The sequence below is a fragment of the Pogona vitticeps genome, chromosome 4 (assembly GCF_051106095.1).
Source record: "Pogona vitticeps strain Pit_001003342236 chromosome 4, PviZW2.1, whole genome shotgun sequence".
Lineage (NCBI taxonomy): Eukaryota > Metazoa > Chordata > Lepidosauria > Squamata > Agamidae > Pogona > Pogona vitticeps.
This window is the reverse complement of record NC_135786.1, coordinates 56,609,914-56,637,177: the sequence shown is the minus strand read 5'-3', so window position 1 is coordinate 56,637,177 and position 27,264 is coordinate 56,609,914. Positions and strand designations below refer to the sequence as shown.

General features: G+C 42.9%; 1 protein-coding gene across 2 annotated transcripts in view; it reads right to left on the bottom strand.

Moving 5' to 3' along the window:
* The window catches only part of TULP1 (TUB like protein 1), a 59,280-nt gene extending 44,464 nt beyond the window's left edge, over positions 1–14,816 (bottom strand). The window contains exons 1-3 of one of the 2 annotated variants that reach the window (XM_020795062.3): positions 10,678–14,816; positions 7,288–7,336; positions 1,427–1,556 (exon numbers count right to left, since the gene is read on the bottom strand). In XM_020795062.3, coding sequence (XP_020650721.3) covers positions 1,427–1,556; positions 7,288–7,336; positions 10,678–10,724 — 226 coding nt within the window. In that variant the 5' untranslated portion in view covers positions 10,725–14,816. The remainder of the gene's footprint in view (positions 1–1,426; positions 1,557–7,287; positions 7,337–10,677) is intronic. The other variant, XM_072997457.2, reaches the window with a different exon arrangement.
* Between the last annotated feature and the right edge of the window lie 12,448 nt (positions 14,817–27,264).

The window sequence follows — 27,264 nt, the reverse complement described above, 5'->3', positions numbered from 1 at the left end:
GCTCAGAACCTATTAGCCAATAACTAACATTTAGAAATTTTTTGCCCCAATTTCTTATATTGAAACACATTTGCCATCTTGCCACCCATTTTTCCAGTTTGGAGAGATCCTTCTGGAGCTCTTCACAATCCCTTCTGGTCTTCACCACCCGGGAAAGTTTTGTGTCATCTGCAAATATGGCCACCTCACAGCTTATCCCTGTCTCCAGGTCATTTATGAACAAGTTAAAAAACACCGGTCCCAGGACAGACCCCTGGAGCACACTGCCTTTCACCTCTCTCCATTGTGAAAACTGCCCATTGACACCTACTTCTGTTTCCTGGTTCTCAACCAATTCTTGGTCCATAAGAGGACCTGCCCTCTTATCCCCTGACTGTGGAGTTTTCTCAGCAGCCTTTGGTGAGGGACCATGTCAAACACCTTCAGAAAATCCAGATAGACAATATCCACTGGTTTGCCCGCATCCACATGCCTGTTGACCTTTTCAAAGAATTCTAAAAGGTTTGTGAGGCAAGATTTACCCTTACAGAAGCCCTGCTGATTTTCCCTCAGCAAGACTTGTTCTTCTATATGTTTTAAGATCAGCAATAAAAGTTAATTAAAAAGGTATTAGACCTATGCTTTAGAACAGCAACCTAGCGTTTTCCAAATACATTGGGAATACAAATTCTACTATTGTCAGCTAGCAATTGAGTTGTGAGATCTGTAATTGAAGGCATTTGGAAAGTGACAGGTTGGGGCCCCCAATTTAAATTATAACATGGTTAATTGAAAATATTCCCCACTTATGTTAGTTTAAGCAAAATTAAGTTCTTGGGTTCCCTAGTTACAATTCTAATGAATTAGGCCTTGTGTACTAATATTCCAGACACATGAGGAAGTGAAAAGAGGAAGGAGAAAATCAGTAGTAGCTAACAAACTTTGTATTCATGAAGATTCCATCCTAGCATGTCCAGTCAAGGTTGTCAAGTAGCATGACTAGGAAAGAACTTCTGTGTGAAGTTTCAGGAATAGAGATGGGGGTATTCATATTTGTATATGAATACAAATACCCCCTACACAGCTGGACTCAATGAGGTTCCGGCACCAGGTAGGGGGAGGGAGGGTGAGTGGCTGCATGGCTGCTGAGTGGCTAGATGAGTGGAAAGAGAGTGGCACTCCAGGAGTGATTGGAAGGTTGACTGAGGGTGCCGCCAGTGCTGGATGCTTGAGTGGATGGTCCGGCCCCAGTGGCCAGTTCCTCCTTAAGTCCAGCTGTGCGAGGGTATTTGTATTTGTATAGGAATACCCCCATCTCTATTCAGGAGAGCTGTTGAGTTACTGCCAGCTAGCATGGTCAATGCTGGAACCAGCAGTTTGACTCAGTATAACACAACTCTACATGTTCAGTTAGGATAATATCTGGACCACTGACTCTATCCCTTACCTTGAGTGGGGGGAGTGAGTTTATCTGCTGGTCCTGATTCCTTTTGCTTTTTCACTCTGGATTTTTTTGGCTTGGCTTCCAATGTAGCTTCTTGCAATTTCTTCTTGGGTTTCTGTTCCAACAAACGTGGCTGTATGAGGGAACACAGGTTGTGAGAACTAGTGGAAACCAACATCTCTCCCTTGAAATTGTCTTCTGCATGTATTCTTGGGCATTTTAAACATCTGCTTATGAGAATATGCACCATGGCATATGTTTATTTGTGTGTACATGCTTGTGTGTGCATGCATGCACAATTCATTCTGGATGGCCAAAAAAATAAGTGAAAGAGAGAAGGAACCTACAGTATAACCATCAGGAGAGTAACTCCATGTGTTTCAAAGCAAACAACCCCTTGTTGCCAATTTGAAAAAACCATCCACTACTGCCAATCCCACACAACTGAAACCCAAGAATCATGCCTCCAAAATGAAGAGGTTGGTGAAAACAAAATGAGTTTGGCATGTTTCTGTGTGGCTTCTGGTTTAAAATATTGAGGGAATACACTATAATCATGTTAGCATGTCAGGCCCCAAACAAAAGAAAAAAATAGTAAAGAAGACAAAAACGTTGAAGACTAACTGCTGTATTTTAATATGACCTTAGCATGCTAGCATGGATTTTTTTGCAACAGTCAGGATTAATAAAAACTAGGGAAGGGGATAATAATTTATTTTGCTTTTCTCCGAGGTCTGTTGATTGGATCCAGCCTTAGTCATGATTAGAGTATGCCCACTAAAATCAATGAGACTTCAATTAATCATAACTAATTGTCCCGTTGGTTTTAGTGGAAAATGACTAAGGCTGGATCCAACTCAATGACAATATTAAACAATGGGAGTTAACTAATGTGCTTTCGCCATCCCACTTCTACCATCTGCTTATTTATACTAAACAAGGCCAAAGAAAATGTGATGAAACCCCATTGTTACCGAACAATGATGCAGAGGGCAGAGCCAACTACACCCATCTTGCATGAACCTTGGATTATTTTGGCAGCATCATAGTTAGCACTATGTACATTGCTCAGAAGGAGACAGCCTCCCCCCCTTCCTTGTGGGGGGGGGGAAAGAAAGAGGTGTCAGCATTTCTACAAATCACTTGTCATAGCAGCAGCCACCACAAAACAACAGGAATACATGGGGGAAGATATATCAATAACATTTTTAAAAGTCTTTTTAAAGGGGGGGGGTTGGGTTGGGACCGACATTGCCCCAGAATCATAATAATGAAACGATCGATTTAAAATACTTGTCCAGTGTAGTCTGCTAAAATAGTTTAAATACCTGGAAATGAAATGATTCTTTTAACAACAATGTGAATGTACCCACTTATATGCACCACGTGACGGCATTTCAAAATGCATTGATTCCAAAAAGGGGTAAAATAAAATGATTCTTATGGCACCTGTGATTAAGGCCATCCACAGAAATGATACAGAGCCACTTGTTTCCAAACTATTTAATGGTGTATTTTGATTTACAACTATTAAAACCAGAACGCTGGTATTCTTCAACATCTACCTGGGGCAATGCCTTGTCTTTTCTGTGTCAAGCTGTATGGTCCGTTTCATAAACAGTAATAAACTTACAGCACCTCTCTAAAATAATGAACATTAGAGCTTTAACAAAAATTGTACCACTAAATCCACTGTGAATTCTGAGGCGGGATGTCTTCTGAATACTCAGTATCCACTATTTAATTTCAGAGACCTAGTATTTGATATGTGACAGCTTCTGTAGGTAGACTGTGAAGTCCAATAAAGGACAAAACACAATAAATTTTACTTCAGTTTTCATATGTAAACAATGCAAACACAAAAGCCTGCCATTAAATTTTTGTTGTTGTTTAGTCGTTAAGTTGTGTCCGACTCTTTGTGACCCCATGGACCAGAGCACGCCAGGCCCTCCTGTCTTCCACTGCCTCCCGGAGTTTGGACAAATTGTTGGTAGTTTAAATCAGTGGTTCTTAACCTTTGTTACTCGGGTGTTTTTGAACTGCAACTCCCAGAAACCTCAGCCAGCAGAGCTGATGGTGAAGGCTTCTGGGAGTTGCAGTCCAAAAACATCTGAGTAACAAAGGTTAAGAACCAGTGGTTTAAATGACACTGTCCAGCCATGCTGTCATATTGAGTGTAGCATCTTAACAGTGTCGTCTTTTAAGATTTTAAATAGTTCAACTGGAATGCCATCACCTCCACTGGCCTTGTTGTTAGCCATGCTTTCTAAGGCCCACTTGACTTCACTCTCCAGGCTATCTGGCTCCAGGTCAGCAACCACGCTATATAGGTTGTTCAGGACATCCAGATCTTTCTGGTATAATTCCTCTGTGTATTCTTGCCACCTCTTCTTGATGTCTTCTGCTTCTGTTAGATCCCTACCATTTTTGTCTTTTATCATGTCCATCTTTGCACTAAATGTTCCTTTAACATCTTCAATTTTCTTGAACAGGTCTCTGGTTTTTCCCTTATTTTCCTCTATAGTATTTCTTTGCACTGTTCATTTAAGAAGGCCCTCATCTCTTCTTGCTATTTTTTGGAAATAATGTCATTAAATACCACATTCAAATTTAAAAAAAAAACAGTCATCTAAATAACTTACCAGTCAGAACCCCAAATGACAGCAAAGAGGCAAACAAATGACAAGATATTTATTAAGTGGGCAGAGATTTAAAAAAAAAAACAGATTACTAGCTTGAAGACATTGCATTTGATGCAGTACAGGCATATCTTACTACATGACAGGCTTTCCCTTAGCGACTGGCTGTCCAAGAGGGCATCCATAGTGGGTGTTTAAAAACTGGATGGTTAGTATTTTGTAGCTTTTAATCTGTTTTAATAATGCTTTTTATTTAATATTGTTAGTACAATGTTCATCTAATTAAGCTTTTTAAAATAATTTATTGTTTTTAGCTATCTTTTAAAATGATGTAAGCGGTCTTGGGTCCTTTTATAGGTAAAAATATTTTAAATAAATAAACATATAAAAGAAATCTGAAACTGCTCCCAAGGTAGCTTGAAGGAATGAAATTCTGTTTCACATGCATCTTCCTACTGTGACAGAACAGAACAATAAAATAACTAACTGTACAGGGCTTTAAACCATTAGTTTCATATGAATGTATGTAAACATATAAATATTTTTTTAAAAAATTGTCCAGCAATAAGCTTTATACTTCAGTGAATGTGCTTAGATCTGCTATTCTGGAGCATCACATTTAGACTACAGAAATCATTAGGGAAAGAGCTGGGTGACTATACCCAGTGTTGTGTAGTGGACAGAATGACTGACTAGGACTCAGGAGACCTGGGTTTGAATCCCTGCTCAGCCATGGAAATCCAAGAGTGAGTGTGTGATGAACTGGTAAATATCTCATTTACCTTGAAAGCTCTCTTAGGGTTGCTATAAGTTGGTTCCAACTTGATGGCGTATACGTACTCTGTTTCCCCAAAAATAAGACCTAACCTGAAAATAAGCCCTAGTATGATTTTTCAGGATGCTCGTAATATGAGCTCTACCCCAAAAATAAGCTCCAGTTCAGTGAAAACCCGCCCTCCACCATTGCAACAAAGATGACATGATGGTATTTGAATAAATGTAGATTGTTGTACATGAAAAAAATAAAACATCCCCTGAAAATAAACCCTAATGCGTTTTTGGAGCAAAAAATAATATAAGACCCTGTCTTATTTTCGGGGAAACAAGGTAGTACACACAGGTGGTAACTATGTATCATGAGCATGTGCATCATACTGAACAGCAGAGCAATTAAACAAAGGCCCCATTTAGGAGCTTATTTACCATGCATCAAATGTATGAGAAAGGCTCCCTTCAGGCATCTGTGCATGTGGCACGTAGAAGGGAGACTTACATGCATGTAGTCTTCTGTTTGTACGTGCCGCCTTCTCTCGGAGGACCAGGTCTACCATGAGAAAACGGGGTGCCAGTGGAGGTTGGCCCATTATAGCAAGTACAAGTGCTATTTCCCCACCTTTTGGCTTGGAAAGGCTGCTCAGATGACTAGAAAGTCCTCATTTCCCCCCCATCAAAGAATTAACTGCAATAGTACAAGCAGCCTAGCAAACCAATATGACAATTATCTGGTTCATGTAAATACTAAGGAGTGGTAGTGCAGTGTCTCGGCAAAGGAGGAGGAAGGGGACAAAACCAGAATTAGCCCTATATTTGACTCAACTTTCCCTTCCACTGACTCATCAGTGTTGATGGGCACCAACGACCACAGGTAGTTGCCTCCGGTGGCAGATGCTGGGAGGATGCAGAGTGTGGAAAAAGAAAGCTGTGATGATGTTGCGTATCATCCCAGGCCTCCTTAGTCCATCACTCTATCCACTACACCACACTGGGTATCATTTGCATCTCATACTCCAAGCTATTTTATTCTAGTGAAGTAGAAAACACTGCCTGCTCATCAATCTGTGAGAAAATACAGTCCAGTCAGCTTTTGTATTATGGAGTGGGAGGAGACAGTAGCTCGTTCTTCTCCTCCGGCAGCAAAATATCAAGGCACATCTCTGTTGCCACATGAACTGGAACCCCAATTAATGCATGCAGAGCTCAGAAATTTTACTTTTTAAAAATCCCATTTCCCAGAACCTCTGGCCCTGAGGTCTTAATTATATATTTATCTGGACACACATTCCTAAATCTGAATGTCCTGAATCATGGACTCCATTTATTGGAAGCTTCCAAGAAAGTTCACCATTGTGTCCTCTCGTTGACACCATGGAGGGGCACAGGATATAAATACGATTGTACACTTACAGAGCTCTAGTGAAATGTAAGCTGATTCAAAGGAGAACTGTGAGCTTCAAAGGTGTCAGAGCAATCTTGCAATGGCATAGTTGCTCTGAGGTTGAGGTCACCAGAGTGACTGGGAGGAGGAAGGAGATGGCTCAGGATTAGACACATTGCCTCTAATCCCATTCTTCAAAGGCTATAAATAATATAAATAATCATGACTGATCACATACAAGTCATATGGCTTGGGCAACGCAGGTCTAAGAAACAGATACTAGTGCAGAACCTACAAAAATCTAGCACAAGTAGATAAGAAGCAGCAGGCTCCTTGTGAGAGATTATCGATGACCAGTTTATTTGGGTCAGGCCTTCGGCTCTGTCTCTAAGCAAAAGGGAACAGCAAGAGCTACAATCTAAACTCGGCTAGGAGGAGTCACTGCGGGGAAGTGGACTAATACATGGGGACATTTGGCTTCCAAGGCTCACTTAGCCACGAAGGTAGCTGTATGAGCTCTCAGTGGAAATTAAAAAGCCCTTTCTTGAGAGGAACAGGGGATGATCTCATGGATTCAGCCTGGAGGCACCAGAGAAAGTGTGGAAGTCAAATGCAAAACACCTAAAGATCAGATCTTGATAACCTGACTTGATAACCTGACTTTATGATCGTCAAACAGACAAGTTCAAAACTGTGTCTTTGAGACAACCAGATCTCTTTGGGATGCAAACCTCTTCTCTTATGCTTTAAGATATAAAAGGTGCAGACTTATGCTTTAAGAGCCTGCACTCTCCCCCCCCCCCAAATTCATTACTATTTGGAAATCAGGGACCCCACCTTTATTACTACATGGCCACTATCCTGCTCATTTTTTTCTGTTATCAGTTGCCCACAATCACTGTGGCACCAGTCACTCTTACACAAGGGCAAATGCTCCATACTCTTCCAGACAGCTAATACTGGCACTGCCACAACAGAGACACACACAGTAGCCAGAAGCATTTGTTATGGATATTAGAAGCTTAGCATGCAAATCGGGTAAAAAGCATGAGTGGGACAGATTTTCTTACCTGCTTAGTAAGTCTCTGCTGCTGAGGGCTCGCAGGCTCCTCGTTTGTACTAATGGAATGGAAGGGTGAATAAAGAAAACTGTATCAGATACAAGGCAGGCTGACTTCAGCTTGCAAAATGAAAATTTTTGTGGAACAATCCTTCATCATAGTGTTCTCTGTATAGGAGCACAATTACGTGGTTGAGAAATTAGGTATGATCCTGTCTTGCACCAGTAGTTGGCACTCTATCCTATCCAGGGTATTCCCAGGCAATTGTGTTGTGGATGAGCAGGTGTTCCGACATGACACAGATTGTCATTTCCACATCAGGTAAGTGCAACACTTTCTCGTTACCAATATTACAAAATCTTTAGCAACTGCAAAATGCGGATAGAAAAAGTGTTTCTGGTATTTGGTTTTCAGAACATACCACTCCAACTTAATTTTCTTTAATTTTGCCCTAGCATTCCGCTCATTTCAACGTCCAATTGAAGAAAAAGTAGGGGCAAAACCCTAAACTATTTAGGACTTGGGCATCTGAAGGGTTGCTTTCTCTCAGTGAACCTGTCCACCCGTGGGATGTACTATTAGAGGCCACGCCCTGCTTGTCACCACAAACAAAGAGGCACAGGTCAGGCACTCTGTGGCCATTGCATGGAAAGCTGAGAATCTTTTCCAAAGAGATACCTAGTTGGGCCCCTCACTTATGACTTTAGATTGTTCTGTGCCATCAACTCATGGCAACCCTATGAATGAACGATTTCCAAAAGGTCCTGTCTTCAATTGCCCTGCTTATTTCTTCTAAACTCAAGCCTGTGGCTTCTTTTAAATAGTGAGTTCATCTTGTATTTGATTTTCCTCTTTTCCTACTGCCTTCCACCTTTCCCAGCATTACTGTCTTTTCCAAAGAATCCTGCCTTCTCATGATGTGCCCAAAATAGGACAGCCTCAGCATCAACGCTTTTGCCTCGAGAGATAGTTTAGGCTTGATTCAATCCAATACCCACTTGTTTATCTTTTTGGCAGTCCAGAGTATCTGCAGAACTCTCCTCCAGCACTGCATTTGAAATGAACCATTTTTTTTCCTGTCAGCTTTCACGCCTATGCATGGTGATCAGAAATACAAGCGTGCCGATGACCTTCGTCTTGGTCTCCAGTGATACTTTCCGATAGGTGGCTAAAACTCTGCTGTTCAGGTTTAAAGTATTTTTACTTTCTTGCCTGCTAAATTATTTTAGGTTGACAATTGGTTTTAATGTTCTCTGTTTTTTGTTTTTGTGTTACATGCTTTAGGCTTCCTTAGGGGCCATTTTAATAAATGTGTGGGTGTATGTGTGTGGCCAGAAATTCGCTGCATATGTTGACGAAGCCGTACGCGAGGTCTGATATGCATGTGTGCACGCTTACACATGCGTGCGTGCGTGCGCGCGCGCGCGCACACACGCACACGCACACGCACGCACGCACACACACACACACACACAAGATTTAACAAATTTTCCCCAGAAATGAATAAAAACAATGGATCAAAATCCAAGTGAATGAGGAGGAAAGATGGAGCTACCTGTTTACTCCAGGGCAGTATTTTCCAGGGCTAAGAATGCACTCACCAAAAAGTAATGTTGAACTGGGTTTTATTTCAGCTGGCCAATCTGGGATGTGACTTTAGTTTTTAGTTTTAGATTTCAGTTTTAAGCAATGATAATTGTTTCTTTTGTACATTGTTGTTAACAACAAGATGTTTTTTCTTTAGTAGGTGCCCTTGTAATGACAAAGCTATTATGTCGTTCAATAAAAATGGAATCTGAAAATAAGCATCTCAAGACATCTTTTCCCAAAGCCTCATGAAAATGTAATGTGGAAACATAAAATGTTGAAAATATACTGTTTTATTTGTATATTACCCTTACATTATATTGTTAAGTTAGTGAGTTTGGTAAAAGCTTTCCAAGTGCTTCTGTGACCTAAAATTAGATCATTCCAAACCCCCTAACAGTTTTGTTTGTACAAAGGACACTGCCAAAAGAAAACCAAGAAGGTCTGCATATGCAAGCGCAATCTGAATTTCTGTCTTAGTTATTAGTACTGGAGCTTTTGGAAATAAGATGTGGACAAATTACTAGCACTACTGAATGGCACATCTTGTTAACAACCAGGGTTGTTAACTAGGTTGAATGAGATCAAAACGCCAGAAATGTTTAAAGAATTAGAATAGTCAAACAATTTTTAATTCACATACACATTGGCACTTCCTCGGCATATATCAGTGAAACAGAGTGAAGCAGGGTATGCTTAGTGGTGCAGGCATGATTCACTGCAAACGTAACCAAATCTTCATTTCTATAGATCACAAGGCAGTGCAAAGTTAAGAGATAATCTTATGTTCAAACATAGAGGCTTAAAGTGGTTTCCATTAATTCATTTTATAAGCAGGTGAGATATTGAGGGGACACTTTTGTGGAACTGTGAATGACCATCTAATTCAACAGTGGGTGGGCGGTTTGCTGGATGACCCTTGGGTTTGACAGGAACCCTGAGACCCTCCATTTGGAGTCAGGCAACTGGATATCTACTAAGAATGAAGGAACACAGAAGCTCTGAGTTGCATGCTCATCACAGGAACATGTTCTTGGTACCAGTAACAAGGTGAACAATCCTTTCATACTAAAATCTGTTCTTGCTTGCCCCTTGCCCACCACATTCTTCTTTCATCAAAGTCCTCTGGAATGTGAGGGAAGTTTTACTTGCTGCTCTTGATCATTTGGTATCAGAAACTCTTACTGGTCACCTCTAAATCACACCAGTACATCACAATCTACCTTCTAGCTAACTGAACATATTTGGCTGCACTGAATCTTTCTTTCAACAGAACTGTCTTCTTCATTTTCCCCAGAATATTAAGTCTCAGGAAAAGCCTGAAGTCTTCATCTACCGTCTCTCCTGAGCACTGAACAATAACCAGACAGCAGAGTGAGAGCAGCATCTCCCACCTGCATTGTGTCCTCCTTGTGGGGGGCTTATTTGGTTTGGGTCCAGAAAGAGAGGATAAGGGGATGCATGGCAGTGACAATGTGGAGGCTGCAGTGAGCCCTCTGAGAAACAAAGACCCCTGGTATATGTTGCCCACACCCCCAAATCAGGAGCCAGAAGTAAAGGATGTGATGAAACAGATCAGTTGCTTCCTGTTCAATGGTCATGACAGTGCAGAGCTTGGAGAAGTTCTTTTCTTCTTGGACCACATTGCCTCAAACCCTTAGCCAGCGTGACCCATCTTCCACACATGCCCACCTTTGCTCATGCTGGCTGAGAGATTCTGGGAGTGACAGTCCAAAACAGAAACTTTACCCAGGCTCTGCTCTTGTGCCAATCTGTCCTCACCTAAGGATAGAGGAAACTCCTCGCACTTACCCATCTGATGTCCACACCTCCCGGAGGATACCGGACTGAAGAGGCATCGTAGATGACTCAACTCTCTAATTCAAGAGGAGTGAAGGCTGAGGGCTCTGGCAAAACAAGGGAGCCACTTTTCTTCCAGACGTACACAAAGAGTGCTCCTTCTTTGGCTCCCTTCTCTCCTTCCTTTTTCTCTCTGGTGCTGGCTTCAGTGAAGTAATCTGCCCAACAAGTTATAGGATTCTAATGCTGGGTCAATCAAGGAGGAGATTTCAGCACGTCCACCCTGGGGGAGCTAGGAGTGTTCTTCCTGGGCTTTCTCATCACTCTGTCCTCAGAGTGCTCAGGCCGCTCTAGAACCTCATCACGACACTCTTTCCCAGAATGTAAATGGAATTCCTGGGCTCACAGGCAACCAGCCTCCCTGCCTGCCACATCGGACTTCAGAGCAGGATTCTTTGGTTACCCAGCAGAGCAGGTGGTGCCTCAAGAAAACAGATGAAGAGCGGGAGGTGGAAAGCCTGGGAGATGATGAACTTTTTATTTCTTGAAACTAGGTAATAGGATTTCAAGGGGTTTGGTGGATTGCCAGCCCAGCAGGCCTGCTGGGGAGATTCTGAAGAATGGAACATCTGTCACTCTAATTCATTTAAACAGGGCCAAGGAAAGATTACTGTAGCTGTGTGTCACACTGTGCCTGCACTGCCTGTGAATGGTGAGTGCAAAATGGTGAAATCACAGACTCCATATGAAATATTGTACATTTATATCTGATCTTGAAAAAGTGACTGATTTGGGATACAATTTAAAGGATTCCCACTAGCAATCCTATGAGTTTGCTAGAGGGTTCTCTCATTTTTACAGCTACTACAAGGGGGGGGGGGTTGTCAGTTAGAAACCAGCTGAAGCAGTTTAAACCTCCCCCTTTGTGTGTGGCGATCCCAAATTGGTTTGAGATCTTATATAGCTCATGTAGAATAAAAGAACAAAGAACAGGTCAGCTCACCCACACACAATATATTTAATACATGGTGTGATTTGACTTTGGGGGTCAAATCACGCATTATGCAAAAAGCTCATATCCTGCTATTAAGTTTTTCCACCAAGAATTCAAATGGATTTACAGGTGAAACCCATATTTATTTGCCAGTGACTAATGTGAAAGCAAAATCAAGCTAATTTACAAAATGAGTAGTAAACCAAGCTTGCATGGTCAGACAAGTTGTATTGTTTCAGGGTGCCTTGCCTCTAGTCACATGTTGACTGTGCCATCTAGCTTTATACTGTATGTAGATTTCAGTAGCACATCTCTTTGTCAAGATGCAAGTGAGACAAGGATCTTATGGGAGTAGGATGTGGGGAGGGGAGCTATATGGGATAGATCCACAAAGCATTAAGTCATGAAAACTACTTACTGCTAGGTAAAAGACCCCATGAAAGAATACAGTGGTGCCTCGCTAGACAGTTACCCTGCATGACAGTTTTTTTGCTAGACAATGGCTTTTTGCAATCACTATAGCGATTTGCAAAACAGTGATTCCTATGGGGGAATTTCACTGGACAATGTTTGGTCCCTGCTTCGCAAACCAATTTTCGCTAGACAACGATTTTGACAGCTTCCTCCGTGCTCGCAAAACGGATGTTTTTGGGACCTAAGCTTCGCGAGACAGCTATTTAAACAGCTAATTGGCAGTTTGCAAAGTGGCTTTCCTATGGCTGATCTTCGCTAGACAACAACGATTCTTCCTCATTGGAACGCATTAAACAGGTTTCAATGCATTCCAATAGGGAAATGCTTTTCGCTAGACAATGATTTCGCTAAACAGCTATTTCAGTGGAATGGATTATCATTGTCTAGCGAGGCACCACTGTATAACATACCCAGCAGGTAGTCTTGTATGGATGGCACCAGTTAACTGAGATTAATACATTCCTTTCCTGATAGTTTTATATTGCTGAGGCTCCTTCTAAATCACTGACAGAATTAGCCTTAATTGTATAGCACTTCCTTGAAACTACTAAGTCTGCATCTGACTTTTTGGCTCATACTTTCCTTTGGGTTTAGAAGTCATGAGATTGCCATTATATACACATAAGAACAGGTGAATAGAATTGCCAATATTTTGTTGCTGATAAAGTAAATCCTCTCTTTCTTCGCCGAACTTACATATAACTGGGAATGGACTCCAAAAAGCTGGTACACACCTGATTTAATCAGACACCGGATTCTATGTCAGCGCTGAGAATAACCTAGCTGGCTCCTTGCCTGACCCAGTAGATCCCTTTGTCCTAATTCCACCTTTTCTGCCATATTTACTGCCCAATCACTTCTATATCTTTTGAAAGAAAATGTAGTTACTAATTCTCTCTTCCCTCTTGTGAGTGAGGAGGGAAGGGTCCTGTCAGTCCAAAGTCCAATGTGACTCAAAAGTTTGGAAATTTTACTTTTTGGGGACTACAAATTCCAAAGTGGCCCCAAAGAATCCTAACAATCCCGGGTGTGGTGGGAAGAGTAACATTTCAGGGTCTTGGAGTCAGCCACTGGAGACTGATACTGGCCTTTGCAAACAAGGTGGGTGTTGAGATGGATCTGTGATATGCAGATTACATGCAGAGTCTCATGATGATTGCCTGCATTTTAACATTCACCATTGCACCAGTGAGGGCAGATTAGAATCTTTCCTTCTCCTCTTTCCAGGTCTTCAGATAAATCTCTTCACACAGTGTCAGGCTTCTCTGTGCTGGCAAGAATGTGCTTAATTCGACTAAGCATTTCTGCTGAATAGACTCCATCTGTAGCCGGAGAAAGAAGATTAGGGGAGCTATTCTGAGAGCATCAGGAGAGCAGTACTCAACCTCTCAGATGTGAGATTTCAGGTCTGATCACCTAAGGGGACAGCCAGCCTGACCGCCACAAGGTAACAATATAATGCAACTTTCTTTCCATATTAACTCTCTCCAGAACTGCTCTTCTAGGTCAACAGAAAATACATAGTGCAGACTATTACACATCTAGTTGTCTTATCCAGGTTTTGTGAGCACTCGATAAAGATGAAGCGAGCAAGTTCTACAAGATATTTATATTTGCCATTTTTTTCATGTTATGAATAGGAATTTTAAAATGTGAGATTCAGATTTCACAATGGTGCAAAGAAAATGTGCAGTACAGTTCAAATCTATATGGTTTGGCATCCGTTTGCAGTACAGTATTTTGATTTTGGGAATGCTCTGCTGGAAACACTCATAAAGTCATAACATAACATTTGTATTATCAAAAGCTAATCAAGCTAATTAATCAATAATATTTCCTAGACTCTTTGCAGGTTGTAGGATTTGATGCAAAACATCTTATCCAACCACTATAGCAGGGATGAGCAGCTTGTGGCCCTCCACATGTTGCTGGACTGCAACACCCATTAGCCCAGCATATCCAAAGCAGACATTTAGGTTTTAAAGTCAGAAAACATCTGGAGAGCTGCATGTCACCCTCCCAACCCTTCACATTGGCAGGGTCTATTATGCATTACTAGACACACGTCGCAGGCTGCCGCATGGTGTGAGCAAAGAGTCCTGATGGGAGAAGGGGCTGGCTGTACCATTAGGCAGAAGGACACAGCAGAGTAGCTGACCTGGGATTCTTATGAGTGTGGTTGCCAGATCAGCTTCATCCTATCACCTGAGATTTCAGGGCCAAGTTCTGACAGAGGGAGGATTCATGTCACGGGTCAAGCCCATGATATCATAGAGATGGGACAGGTATGGGCAGTGAATAAGACATTTTCTCCAGGTATTGCCCTGCTGTCACCCAGATTGGCCTACAAAGACATTTCAGGAATGGTGATGCTGTTGCTCCACTCCCTTTCTTGATGGGCCCAACCCTTGTCACAACAAAAATCTGGGAGCAAAGGAGGAGACAGAGGAGAGAGCTGGTATGTGTACATATTTTGGGCCGTGCCATTTGGATTGACATGTGCACAAACATCTTCACACTTGATTACCATCTGGGAATGAATGAAGGTGGGTGCCCAGGCTTAAAACACACCTCACACATATAAACAAAACTGGCTCCTCAGTATAGCTTGCTTGGTCAACTATAAGAAATGGTTGTTGCTACAGTACAACAGCAGTGGCAGAGAAAACAGGGAGAATGGTCTAATTACCTTAGGAGCAGTGATGTGTGTGTAGGCAATAGTGGCAACCCTCCATGCTGTTTGTCTTCAACTCCTCATGTACTCCCCTCTGTTGGAAGACAAAGCAGTTTTTCTCTTTCTTTCAGTGAAAGATAGCTGCTGAATTGCCACAAGTGTGGTAGAGGATTGTCAACTTCTAGAATGCTGAGGGGGAGCTCTTTCAGCTGTCTCCTCATTTGCCTAAGGTACCACATTGTTATGGGCTGGTCCTGCTCATCCTGCAATAAACGTCCACAATCTCTGCTTCCTCTGCTTCACGGTAAGTCTCAAATGGCAACATGGAAACCCAAAACATGGACCACACCTCCGTTCCACATCCTTCTCATCACCCCTCTCACATACTTCCTGGTAGTGTTGAGAATAGAGGAGTGCTCCTTGCTTTGGGTTTCCATGTTGGCAAACAATTACAGCACCAGCGGTTTAGTCTTATTTCACAACTTTCCTCCCACTAGGTGGCGTTTCACTACCATATATCATAAAGGGGTTTTCAACTTTCAAAGGAGTTGCACAAAATTGATCCTGTATAGGCACAGATGATGGAGGAGGAAGGAATTCCATTCCCTACCTAGGAGAGATCAGATCAGAGCAGGTGACAGGAGGGCTTGGGCTCCCCATGTGGCCCCAGAATATTGTTTTAGCTCCTTTTGCCCCTTATTTGCTGCCTGTGCTGAAAATCACTGGTAGTGGCACTGCAAAACTTCCACTGTATTTTCTACCTCTTCTTTCCAGCTGTACAGTAGATGCTCTGCTCTGCATATTATACAAATTTCCACTTTGTTCTGAAGTGTGACAGGAGACTGTGATTGGGTTCGTTAACGATCTGAAGCAGTTCCTCCTTTTTGGCGGGAAATGACAACTGAGCCTCTTTTTGTACATCAACAGATTTGTTCAATTTGGCACTCAGGCATAGTAGTAGGCATCCTTCAGTCTCAAGAGACTATGGTAACATGCTCTATATGGAGATCTTGGAACAGCGTTTAGTGTGGCTGAGAAGGCCAATTTGAGAGTGACAATCCTTTCCACACTGAAGACAAATACAGTCTGTCCCCTGTCCAGCTCCCTGATTTTGCTGGTTTTGGGACTGCCTCTTTGCCTCGGCTTGCTGGACAAGTGTCTCTTCAAATTGGGAGAGGCCGTGATGCACCACCTGCCTCCAGGCTGAACGCTCAGATGTCAAGGTTTCCCATCTGTTGAGGTCCATTCCTAAGGCCTTCAGATCCCGCTTGCAGATATCCTTGTATCGCAGCTGTGGTCCCCCTCTGAGGCGATTTCCCTGCACTAATTCTCCATACAGGAGATCTTTTGGAACCTGACCATCAGCCATTCTCACGACATGCCCAAGTCAACATAGACGGCACTGTTTCAGTAATGTGTACATGCTAAAAATTCCAGCTCTTTCTAGGACTACTCTATTTGGAACTTTGTCCTGCCAGGTGATACCAAAAATGCATTGGAGACAATGCATATGGAATGTGTTCAGCTTCCTCTCCTGCCATGCACAAAGTGTCCAAGACTCACTGCAGTACAGGAGTGTGCTCAGGACACAGGCTCTATAGACCTGGATTTTGGTGTATGCCGTCAGCTTTTTATTAAGCCATACTCTCTTTGTGAGTCTAGAGAACATGGTAGCTGCTTTGCCAATGCGTTTATCCAGCTCGACATCTAGGGAGAGAGTGTCAGAGATTGTTGAGCCAAGGTACACAAAGTCATGAACAACCTCCAATTCTTGCATGGAGATGGTAATAGAGGGAGGTGAGTCCACACCCTGGCCCATGACTTGTGTTTTCTTCAGGCTGATTGTTAGTCCAAAGTCTTGGCAGGCCTTGTTAAAATGATTCATGTGTTGTTGGAGGTCTTCAGCAGAGTGGGCAACAATGGCTGCATCATCGGTGAAGAGGAAGTCCCGTATGCATTTCAGTTGGACTTTGGTCTTTGCTCTCAAGCTAGAGAAATTAAAGAGCTTTCCATCTGATCTAGTCCAGAGATAGACACCTTCTGTTGCAGTTCCAAAGGGAACTGCAAAAAAGATCCCAAAGAGGGTTGACGTGAGGACACAGCCTTGTTTCACTCCACTTCGGATGTCAAAGGGATCTGATGTTGAGCCATCAAAAACTACAGTGCCCTTCATTTCCTTATGAAAGGACCTGATGATGTTAAGGAGTCGAGGTGGACATCCAATCTTGGGAAGTATTTTAAAAAGGCCATCCCTGCTAATCAAATCAAAGGCCTTTGTGAGATCTCTGAAGGCCACAAAGAGTGGCTGTTGTTGTTCTTTACATTTCTCCTGCAACTGTCTGACGGAAAATACCATATCCGTGGTGGATCTATTAGCTCAAAATCCACACTGTGATTCTGGATAGACTCTGTCTGCAAGCACCTGGAGTCTCTTCAGCACCACACAGGCCAGCGGCTTCCCTACAACTCTGAGAAGAGAGATACCACAGTAGTTATTGCAGTCGCCCCTGTCTCCTTTGTTCTTATACAATGTGACAATGTTTGCATCCTTCATGTCCTGTGGTACTCCACCTTCCCTCCAGCAAAGACAAAAGACTTCATACAGCTCAGCACTTCCACTGGGATGTTATCCTTCCCAGGTGCCTTGCCAGAGGCAAGGGAATCCAAGGCCGCTTTTATTTCTGCTAAGGTTGGTTCACTGTCCAGCTCTTCCAAGACAGGCAGGCACTCGATGTTATTTAATGTCTCTTCAGTTACTACATTCTCTCTGGAATATAGCTCAGAGTAGTGCTGCACCCAGCATTCCATCTGCTGTGCTCGGTCCTGGATGATCACGCTTATAGCAAACTTCAAGGGAGCAGATTTCTTGATACCGTCATACATTCCCTTGATGTTACCTGTGTCCACTGCTATCTGTATCTGAGAACAGAGCTGAAGCCAATAATCGTTGGAATATCTCCTGGCAGCCTGTTGGACTTGTCTATGAGCAGCTTGAAGAGCCTGCAAGTTGTACTCATGAGGACAGGCTTTGTATGCTGCTAGAGCTCTCCTCTTATCCTTGATGGCTGGTATCAACTCCTCCGAATGGGCTTCGAACCAATCTGCTGTCTTTTTGGTCTTCTAGCCAAATGTGGACAAGGCGGTGTTATAAACAGCATTCTTGAAATGTTCCCATCGTCCGGGTGCATTTGCATCAGCCGGGCCTGGAAGGGTTTCCTCAAGCGCTTGGACAAATTCCTCCACTTTTCTTTGATTGCTAATCTTGTTGATGTCAATACGTGGTCTTCCTTCCTTTTTTGTGTGATACAATCTCTTTGTTCACAGTTTTACTCTACTACACACCAAGAAGTGATCAGTATCGCAATCAGCACTCTGGTAACTGTGTGTGATCGTAGTACTAGGAAGGCTAGAACATCTAGTGAGGATCAAATCAAACTGATGCCAATGCTTAGATCTTGGATGTCTCCAGGAAACTCTGTGTTGAGGCTTTGTGTATTAAAGAACGTGTTGGTGACACAAAGACCATAATAACAGCAAAACTCCAGCAAGCTTTTGCCATTTTCATTCATCTTCCCAATGCCAAAACGGCCTATACAGGTGGGCCAAGAGTTGTGATCAGCACCAACTCTAGCGTTAAAGTCTCCGAGAATGAACAACAGCTCTCTCTCAGGGACTTTTTTGATAGTAGCTGCCAGATCATCATAGAATTTGTCTTTCACTTCTGTAGTGGATGACAGTGTGGGTGCATATGCACTAATGAGGGTGACCGGTCCCGCTGATGAGTGGACCTGCAAAGACAGGATTCTTTCACTCCCCACAGTAGGTGGAACAATGGATCTCAGAAGAGTATTTCTGACCGCAAAGCCAACACCATATTCCCGGGTCTTGTTCAATGTTTTTCCCTGCCAGAAGAATGAGAAGTTTTTTTTCTTTGACAGATCCCATGTCTGGCAATCTCGTCTCTTGCAGGGCAACAATGTCCATCCGCAGTCTACTCAGTTCCATGTCGATGACAGCTGTCTTGCACACGTTGTCTATTTCCTGCAGGTCATCAGCACTAGGTGAATCTATAACAATTTCTACAGATTCAAAACAACCAATGTCAGATAACTGTCCATATTGTGAGGACAACAACTCTGTCCCAGAATGGATAGGATTCATTGAGGAGCTGGCCCGAAACTCTCTCAATCGGTGGCTTTCCTCATCGGCGTACTGCAAACTACGCAAATTGTGCCACAGCAAGGGTGTCTGGCCCAATCTCCCTCTGGTGGTGGATGGTTGAAGGAAGAGTCTGGCCGGATTACCTTTTCGAGTGACCTTATCCCTGCAGATAAACCACTACCGTCTATTCTAAAGAATCTATCGATGTCCCCTTTCCCTTAGGCACATCCGGATCAGGCAACAATCCTCCCACCTTTAGGTGAGGGAAGTCTTCTAGCAATCCCTTTGTTCTATTATATTCCAATTCTCTTTTTCCTTCACTCTCCTTTTCCTTCTTCCTCCTTTCCCCTGTCATCGGTACACTGAACTGCCTCCTCCCACTTGGTTCCCTGATATCATCTTCCCATACAGGCAAAATTAGCTCCTCCTCTCCTTTTCTCTCTCCCTCTTCTACCAGACATATCTCAGTTCTCTTTTCTCCTTTGATTCCATTCCCTTCTCTTTCTCTACATTCAGTTCTTCATTCTCTATTACCCACATTGTTCCCATAGCTCTCTTCTGCTTGGGCGTCTCTAGTTGAGGGGATGGCTCTGTTTTTTCTCCATTTCCTCTACAGTTCCTTCACAGAGACTTAAGATAGTTTTCTTCATCTGGTATTTCAGACTGTCCAGCACTTTCCTGAGCAACAAGCTGTTCCAATTGCAGTACACACAGACTTGGTGTCCTTTAGAGGAACGTGTCTTGGAAACCTATTGCTCTAAGGGGAACACTAGCAGTATTTACAAATTTACACATGTGGAATGCAAATGCCTGTGAACACTATCCCCAGAATGTCAGAAGAATGATGCCAGATGAAGGCAAAGAGTTCTCTAGCATGTCATTCTGTTCACTCAGTCACTAACCAGAAGCCTCTAGGAATCCGGCCATCTTTTTTTTTCCACAAACAGAAAATGTGGCCTAGACAGGTCAGCTTAAGATCAAAAGGGGGATTATAAGCAAAACAGGCCTAGTCCAGAAAGGGGCAAAACAGCAGTGTACTCAGGAAGCAATAAGTCATGGTCAAGTCCTACCAATCAGTTAAGTCAGTACAGAGCAGGAAGTTCTACAGTGAAGGTCAAAACAGTCCAGAATAGAAGAATGATAACAAGCCAAGGAGAATCCCACAGCAAAATGATAAACAATCCAAGGTCATACACAGGAGAATAGTCACAACAGGGATCAGGAATGCAAGCATTGGCTGACTGAGTATAAAGAAAGTTAGATGTTGCTTTCAGTAACATGCCTGAGCCAGCTCTCAGGTTTTTATGTTACGGTCGTCCAAACCATACCCAGACTTAGCCAGATTTCCTTGGGAGGAGGAGGGCTTAGCACTTCAGAAGATCCTTATTCCTGAGGAGACCGCCTCTGGAGCTGACCACTCCTCCAGGTAGCCTCCCCACCAAATCTGTGTCTTCTCTTGATGTGGATCCCATCAATGAGTTGTCAGCTGGCCACATCAGCTCCATCAGTGGTGCCATCTCCTGGAAGAGTTAAGGTTCTGAGTCTACAGGGACATTGAACTCTAAGCTTTCCTTAGACTTGTGGGGGCTCAAACTCCACCATGGAGGAGTCCTCCAGTTGGACCATAAAACACCACGAGTGCTGCATGCTCCATCAGACATTCTGGAAACTGATATACAAACCACTCTGCCTCTGTTGCAAGAGATAATAATCCATGAATGCCCTGATTAATAATCACTGATAGTTCTAGTGCTTCTGAATTGATTTAACTCCCTTTTCAGCTGGCCAAGGTAGCAGCCATCAGCACATCTTGTGGCACTGAATGCCACAGTGTAACAATGTGCCTCCTTTTAATCTGGACCAAATCTCCCACGGCACTTTTGCTGGGCTCACCTACCTCAGCCTGCCCCCGCCCCCTGCCACCTTGAAGAGACTCTGCATCTTCACATGCTTCCTCATAACATAACTGACTTGCATTTTCTAACTGCAAGCCTCAGTCTCTTTCACTCTCTCTCCCCTGCTCCTGTGGGACACAGTAGACTATACAAGAAATGTGTGATTTATCATTCTTCTATATTTTTAAATGAGCCACAAGTGGGGTGGAAGGTAAAAGTATGGAATCCTGGCATATGGGTAATGGGATTTAATTCCTGCCTCTTGTGCTATGGTGTCCCATCAAGGCTCACTGCCCCTTCCAGATGCTACTTGCCTCAGGAGGAAAGCAGCCATTGGCATGAAGGGTACCTTCTCTTTTAGAACAAGAGCTTCTTGGGATTTTTTTCAGTTGGAGGGTAAGAAGAAGGAATTAAACCAGTCTCCCTAGATGCCATGGTACTGATTATCTCCCCACCACTACCAAAAAGAAAACAACATGAAGAAAAAACTGTTTAAAATGCAGTGCAGGAAGAGAGCTTTGTGGATGCCCTGGACCAACAGAAAGATGAGCAAGTGAATCCTAGGTCACATTAAACCTTCTCTCTCTGGAAACAAAAATGACAAACTGAAGCTGTCATGCAATGGACACGTTATGAGATGGCAAGATTTTCTGGAAAAGATCATAATGCTGGGGAAAGTTGAAGGCAGCAAGAAAAAGAGAAAGACCAGAAAGGAGATGTATTGACTCCCTAAAGGAAGCCACAGCCCTGAGCTTACAAGAGCTGAGCAGGTCTGCTGAGATCAGGACATTTTGGAGGTCACTCATTCATAGAGTCATCTTACAGTAATTTGGAAGTGACCTGCTGGTACATAATAGCAATTATCTCACATTCTACTCCTATGTCTCCACTCCTGCAAGAGGTGAATCATATAAAATCATGCATTTCTTCTCTTCTTTGACCGCTCCACCTCCCTTCTCTCACATCTTCCCCTTTTCTTTCAAGCTGGAGGGCATGGCACATTACTTTTCCCAAGCTCTGGGAAACACAGAACTTGTGCCAGCTATCTCCAGACCATTTGCTCTACTACAGACACACAAAAGACCACTGGAGGACATTAGCTAGTAATCTACTTTGTAGAGAATCATGGATGCAGCACTCTGTTCTTCCATTAATTGTCATCAGATTTGCTGCCCTGGGACCATTTTCTGATCCTCACCTGTGTTTAATTTTTCTGCAGAGATAAAACACACTCACTTAGGACCAAGCACACATTCAGAGAAATCTCTGTCTAAGGAGGGTGCTCCATCAAGTGACAAAAATGATATAACTGTTGAAACATATTAAAAGGAGAAGTAAGTGCATGTAAATAATCGCTTCCTTTGCCTTCCTAATTCTGGAGTCATGAATCACAAAGGAGATCACATTGCCGGGCGGAAAACATAAGAGAAGGGAAGACATTCCTATGAAATTGGATTTAGTCCTTAAGTGAAGTTTTCAAAGAAGTAGTAATAGAAGTCTGTGCAAGTCTATCCAGACAAAAACAAAAACAAACAACTTCAGTCCCTTCTTTTTGTTTCTATTATCCCCCCCCCCCGGATATGTTTTCGTTTAGTCGTTTAGTCATGTCCGACTCTTCGTGACCCCATGGACCAGAGCACGCCAGGCCCTCCTATCTTCCACTGCCTCCCGGAGTTGTGTCAAATTCATCTTGGTTGCTTCGGTGACACTGTCCAACCATCTCATCCTCTGTCGTCCCCTTCTCCTCTTGCCTTCACACTTTCCCAACATTAAGGTCTTTTCCAGGGAGTCCTCTCTTCTCATGAGATGGCCAAAGTATTGGAGCCTCAGCTTCAGGATCTGTCCTTCCAGTGAGCACTCAGGGTTGATTTCCTTTAGAATTGATAGGTTTGTTCTCCTTGCAGTCCAGGGGACTCTCAAGAGCCTCCTCCAGCACCACAATTCAAAGGCATCAATTCTTCGGCGGTCAGCTTTCTTTATGGTCCAGCTCTCACTTCCATAAACTCTCACCTCCGTAAACTGTAAGAGCAGGAAGTACTTTTTTCCCCCTCTGTACAGTATGTAGTTTAGTTCTTAGCGTATCCTGGAAAATTAAGTTTGATAAAAGCAGAATACAGGGTTTTTTTTAGTCAGACAGAAACACATGGAATCATAGAATAAGAGTTGGAAGGGGCCTATACGAAGCCATAGAATCCAATCCTCTGCTAAGTGCATTTGCTTACGTTTGCTACAACCCATTTCATCCCTGGACTACTTTATTGCAATGGCAGCAGCCAAAGTCATCTTCCCTTCAAGTGCTTCTAAAATGAAGCTTTTATTGTATAATCATACCAATGAATTAATGAAATTTTACAGGAGGTCCAGACACTACCACCATTTTATAACTTTCCTGTGTTTTCCTATTGCGTCTTCCATCTTTTTCATTCTAAAAATCTGCCTCTCAAACAAAATCATTAGGAAGAAAAAGAGGGGCATGAACACAGAATGACACTTGATTGGTAGCCTCCAGAAAATTCTATCTGGAAACACCCTGCTAAAACCAATCTCCAAATTGTACCACGATCTTCTTTTGGCATATATAAACCAGGATTCTCATAGCAATATGATCATAAATGATTTGAACAGAGTACTTAGAGGCATACACACAAAAAGGCATCATTTTTGGCCTCAAGAAGTAAGCAAATGAAGAGCACACAACCTAGCAGACATTAGTCATATGAGAAGCTGGAATAGGACTTTAGCTGTAGCTAATTTTAGCTGGATTGTAAATATCAAAACAACACTTGGGCCTTCCAGATTGGTTTTAGCCTCAAAAAGGTGCAGCCATTAGCCTGCTTTGGCAGGGGCCTCATATATCTTTCCTGAAGCTTTGTTGTTGTTGTTATTTAGTCGTTAAGTCATGTCCGACTCTTTGTGACCTCATGGACCAGAGCACGCCAGGCCCTCCTGTCTTCTACTGCCTCACGGAGTTGTGTCAAATTCATCTTGGTAGTTTGAATGACACAGTCCAACCATCTCATCCTCTGTCATCCCCTTCTTCTTCTGCCTTCACACTTTCCTAACATCAGGGTCTTTTCCAGGGAGTCTTCTCTTCTCATGAGATAGCCAAAGTATTGGAGCCTCAGCTTCAGGATCTGTCCTTCCAGTGAGCACTCAGGGTTGATTTCCTTTAGAATTGATAGGTTTGTTCTCCTTGCAGTCCAGGGGACTCTCAAGAGTCTCCTCCAGCACCACAATTCAAAAGCATCAATTCTTCAGTGGTCAGCCTTCTTCATGGTCCAGCTCTCAATTTCATACATCAGTACTGGAAAAACCATAGCTTTGATGATGTGAACCTTTGTCGGCAAGGTGATGTCTCTGCTTTTTAAGATGCTGTCTAGGTTTGTCATCACTTTCCTCCCAAGAAGCAGGTGTCTTTTAATTTTGTGGCTGCCGTCACCATCTGCAGTGATCATGGAGCTCAAGAAGGTAAAATCTGTCACTGCCTCCATATCTTCCCCTTCTATTTGCCAGGAGGTGATGGGATTGTTTGTTATAGACGGTCAAATTGTCTCTGATTTATGGCAATCCTAATGGGATTTTCAAGGAATGTGAGATATTTAAAGAGAGGCTTTACCACTGCCACTCTCTACCAGTGAGATTCCATGCTCAAGTGGGTTTTTCAATCCAAATTTCCTGAGTCCTACCTTGTCACACTATGCACACCTGACTCTTATTCTGAAATTAACATTTTTATACCATCTTCCTGTTTCTGATTTTGATAACAGAACAGTGACATTGATAAACACCTAAGGATAAACACCTAAGGAAGATGTTCCAAAATCGTGCCTTCTAGGGACTGTATATATGGAAGGAGAAGATAATGCAAAAGAGGACAAGCAATATTGTGGTTGTTTTTTATGGTTATGTGGACAAGCCATTAATGAGAACAAACATTTCATGGATTTGCAGTATTCCTTTCATTCATTTCTTCCATAATGAGCATATCTGAATGACAAATTTGATTTTCACAGCAATGTTTCAGTTATCAAGCTATCCCTATGAACTGGAAGGACATCAAGAGCATGTTCACAGGCCACACACATAAAATGTCACAGACATTTTTGTTGTTTACATCATCATACAGAACTGAAAAGGAAGAAAATATCTGAGTCAACTGTTCCAGAAAAACCATGGTTCTTCTAGTGGCCCTCTGTGAATTCACACAAATGGGTTTATTCTGCGCCTGCGCAGGACGTTTGGAAGATTCTAGAGCTTAGGAAAAAGAAACAATTTAGTCCCCCTTAGGGCGTGAGCTCCGCCTCCTCAACCTTCCTTTCAGTTCCCTAAGACTGCCGTTACCAAGAGTAGGTACTGACAAAGGCAATGTGACAGACAGAGGGGACGAAAGGAGGGATGTGAATTCACAGGGGTCCACTAGAACAGTGGTTCTTAACCTGGGCGATAATGCCCCCCAGGGGGCGATTTCATTTTTCAGGGGGGCGGTAGAATGAAAAGGGGCGGCGTGGGGGCACTGGAGCAGAAGGGGGTGGTAGGGGGGCGCTGGAGCAAGCCAAACCTGTTAAGATGGCTGCAGCCTTTTTACAGTGTGCATGAATATATATTTACCTCCAAATCTTATTTTAGTTTCAGAATTTTCGTCTTGAAATTTTTAGTTCCTGTATTGTGGTTTGTTTTCATGCCCTTTTTATATTTCTTTTTGCGTCTTAAAATTCGTTTGCAACTAAATCATTAAATGTTACTTTTTGGGGCCTTTCATTTTCTTGCAATTGAATTTTGTTTTCAGGGGTCATTGGATTTAAGTGTAATAAATAAATAAATAAATAAATAAATGAATGAATGAATGAATGAATGAATGAATGAATGAATGAATGAATAAATAAATAAATAAATAAATAAATAAATAAATAAATAAATAAATAAATAAATAAATAAATAAATAAATAAGAAAGATATCATCACCGTGGGGAGGGGGGCGATGATAACTTCCTCAATGGCTCAAGGGGGCATTTCTTTCAAAAAGGTTAAGAACCACTGCACTAGAAGAACCATGGTTACAGGTAGATAACCTAACTTTCTTCGTAGTGGCCTCTGTGAATGCACACAAATGGGTGTATAGCAAGCTTACTCACCGGATGGAGGGCCGTCACGGTAGAAAAGATGACAGTATCACCCTTCCAAATGCAGCATCACTCTTGGCTCTGCTGTCGAGGCGGTAGTGCTTTGCGAATGTCAGAGGGTTAGACCAAGTGGCAGTTCTACAGATGTTCTGCAGCTGTATGCCCCGATGAAGAGCGGTCGATGTTGATACTGCTCTTGTAGAGTGTGCCTTCAAATGGTCCGGTATCGGCTTGCCTGCAAGTTGGTACGCCAACTGAATCATTTGCACTATCCATCTCAATGTCTGAGAGGAGGCATGAGCACTCTTGTTGGGGCCGTAATAGCATAAGAATAGACGAGGAGAGTTTCTGAAGTGCCTTGACCTATTCAGATAGAAAGCAAGGGCTCTCCTTAGATCCAACATGTGAAACTTTCTTTCAATTGGTGTGGACGGAGATAGAAATAATGCAGGGAGTGTAATAGACTTGTTTAAATGAAAGTCCGACATCACCTTAGGTAGGAAGGAGATGTCCGGGTATAAGGTAATTTTATCAGGATGCATTTGTAAATATGGAGGGTCCACTCTTAGAGCGGCCAATTCGCTAGCTCTTCTCACAGAGGTGATTGCGATGAGAAAGGCGGTTTTGATGGAGAGTAGTTTCTCGTTACAGGTGGCCATGGGTTCGAATGGCAGTTTGGTAAGTGCTTCCAAGACCAGTTGAAGAGACCACTGTGGCACAATCCGCTATGTTGGGGGCCTGATATTTTGCAGGCCCTTGAGGAAACTTTTGACAGTGGGTTGGGACAAAAGTTTGATAGACCGGGAGCTGGTTGGTTGGTGGTCTATCACAACTGATATGTATACTTTGATCATAGAGTGTGCAAGACCCAGACAAAATAGGTGTAGAACAAAGGTATCGTTTTAAGGGAGGTCGGGACCGGTGTAAGTCCCTTGGATTGAGTGAATTTGATGAAGGATTTCCATTTGTTCTGATAGAGTCGGGAAGTGGACAGTTTCCAAGCACGATCTAGAACTGCCTGGAAATCAGGGATATCTTCCACACCATCAGGCAGAGGGATCGGATGTCCGGATGGAGAATGGACCCGTCATTCTGGGAGAGGAGAGTTGGTATGGAAGGTATGTGAAACATTTCCCTCATTATCTCCTTGAGGTGAGCGAACCATGGTTGCTGTGGCCACCATGGGGCAATAAGTATCGCGTCCGTGCAATACTGAATGATTCTGATGACTGTCTTTAGTAGCATGGGTATCAGAGTAATCAGGTAAGTGAGTTATCTGGA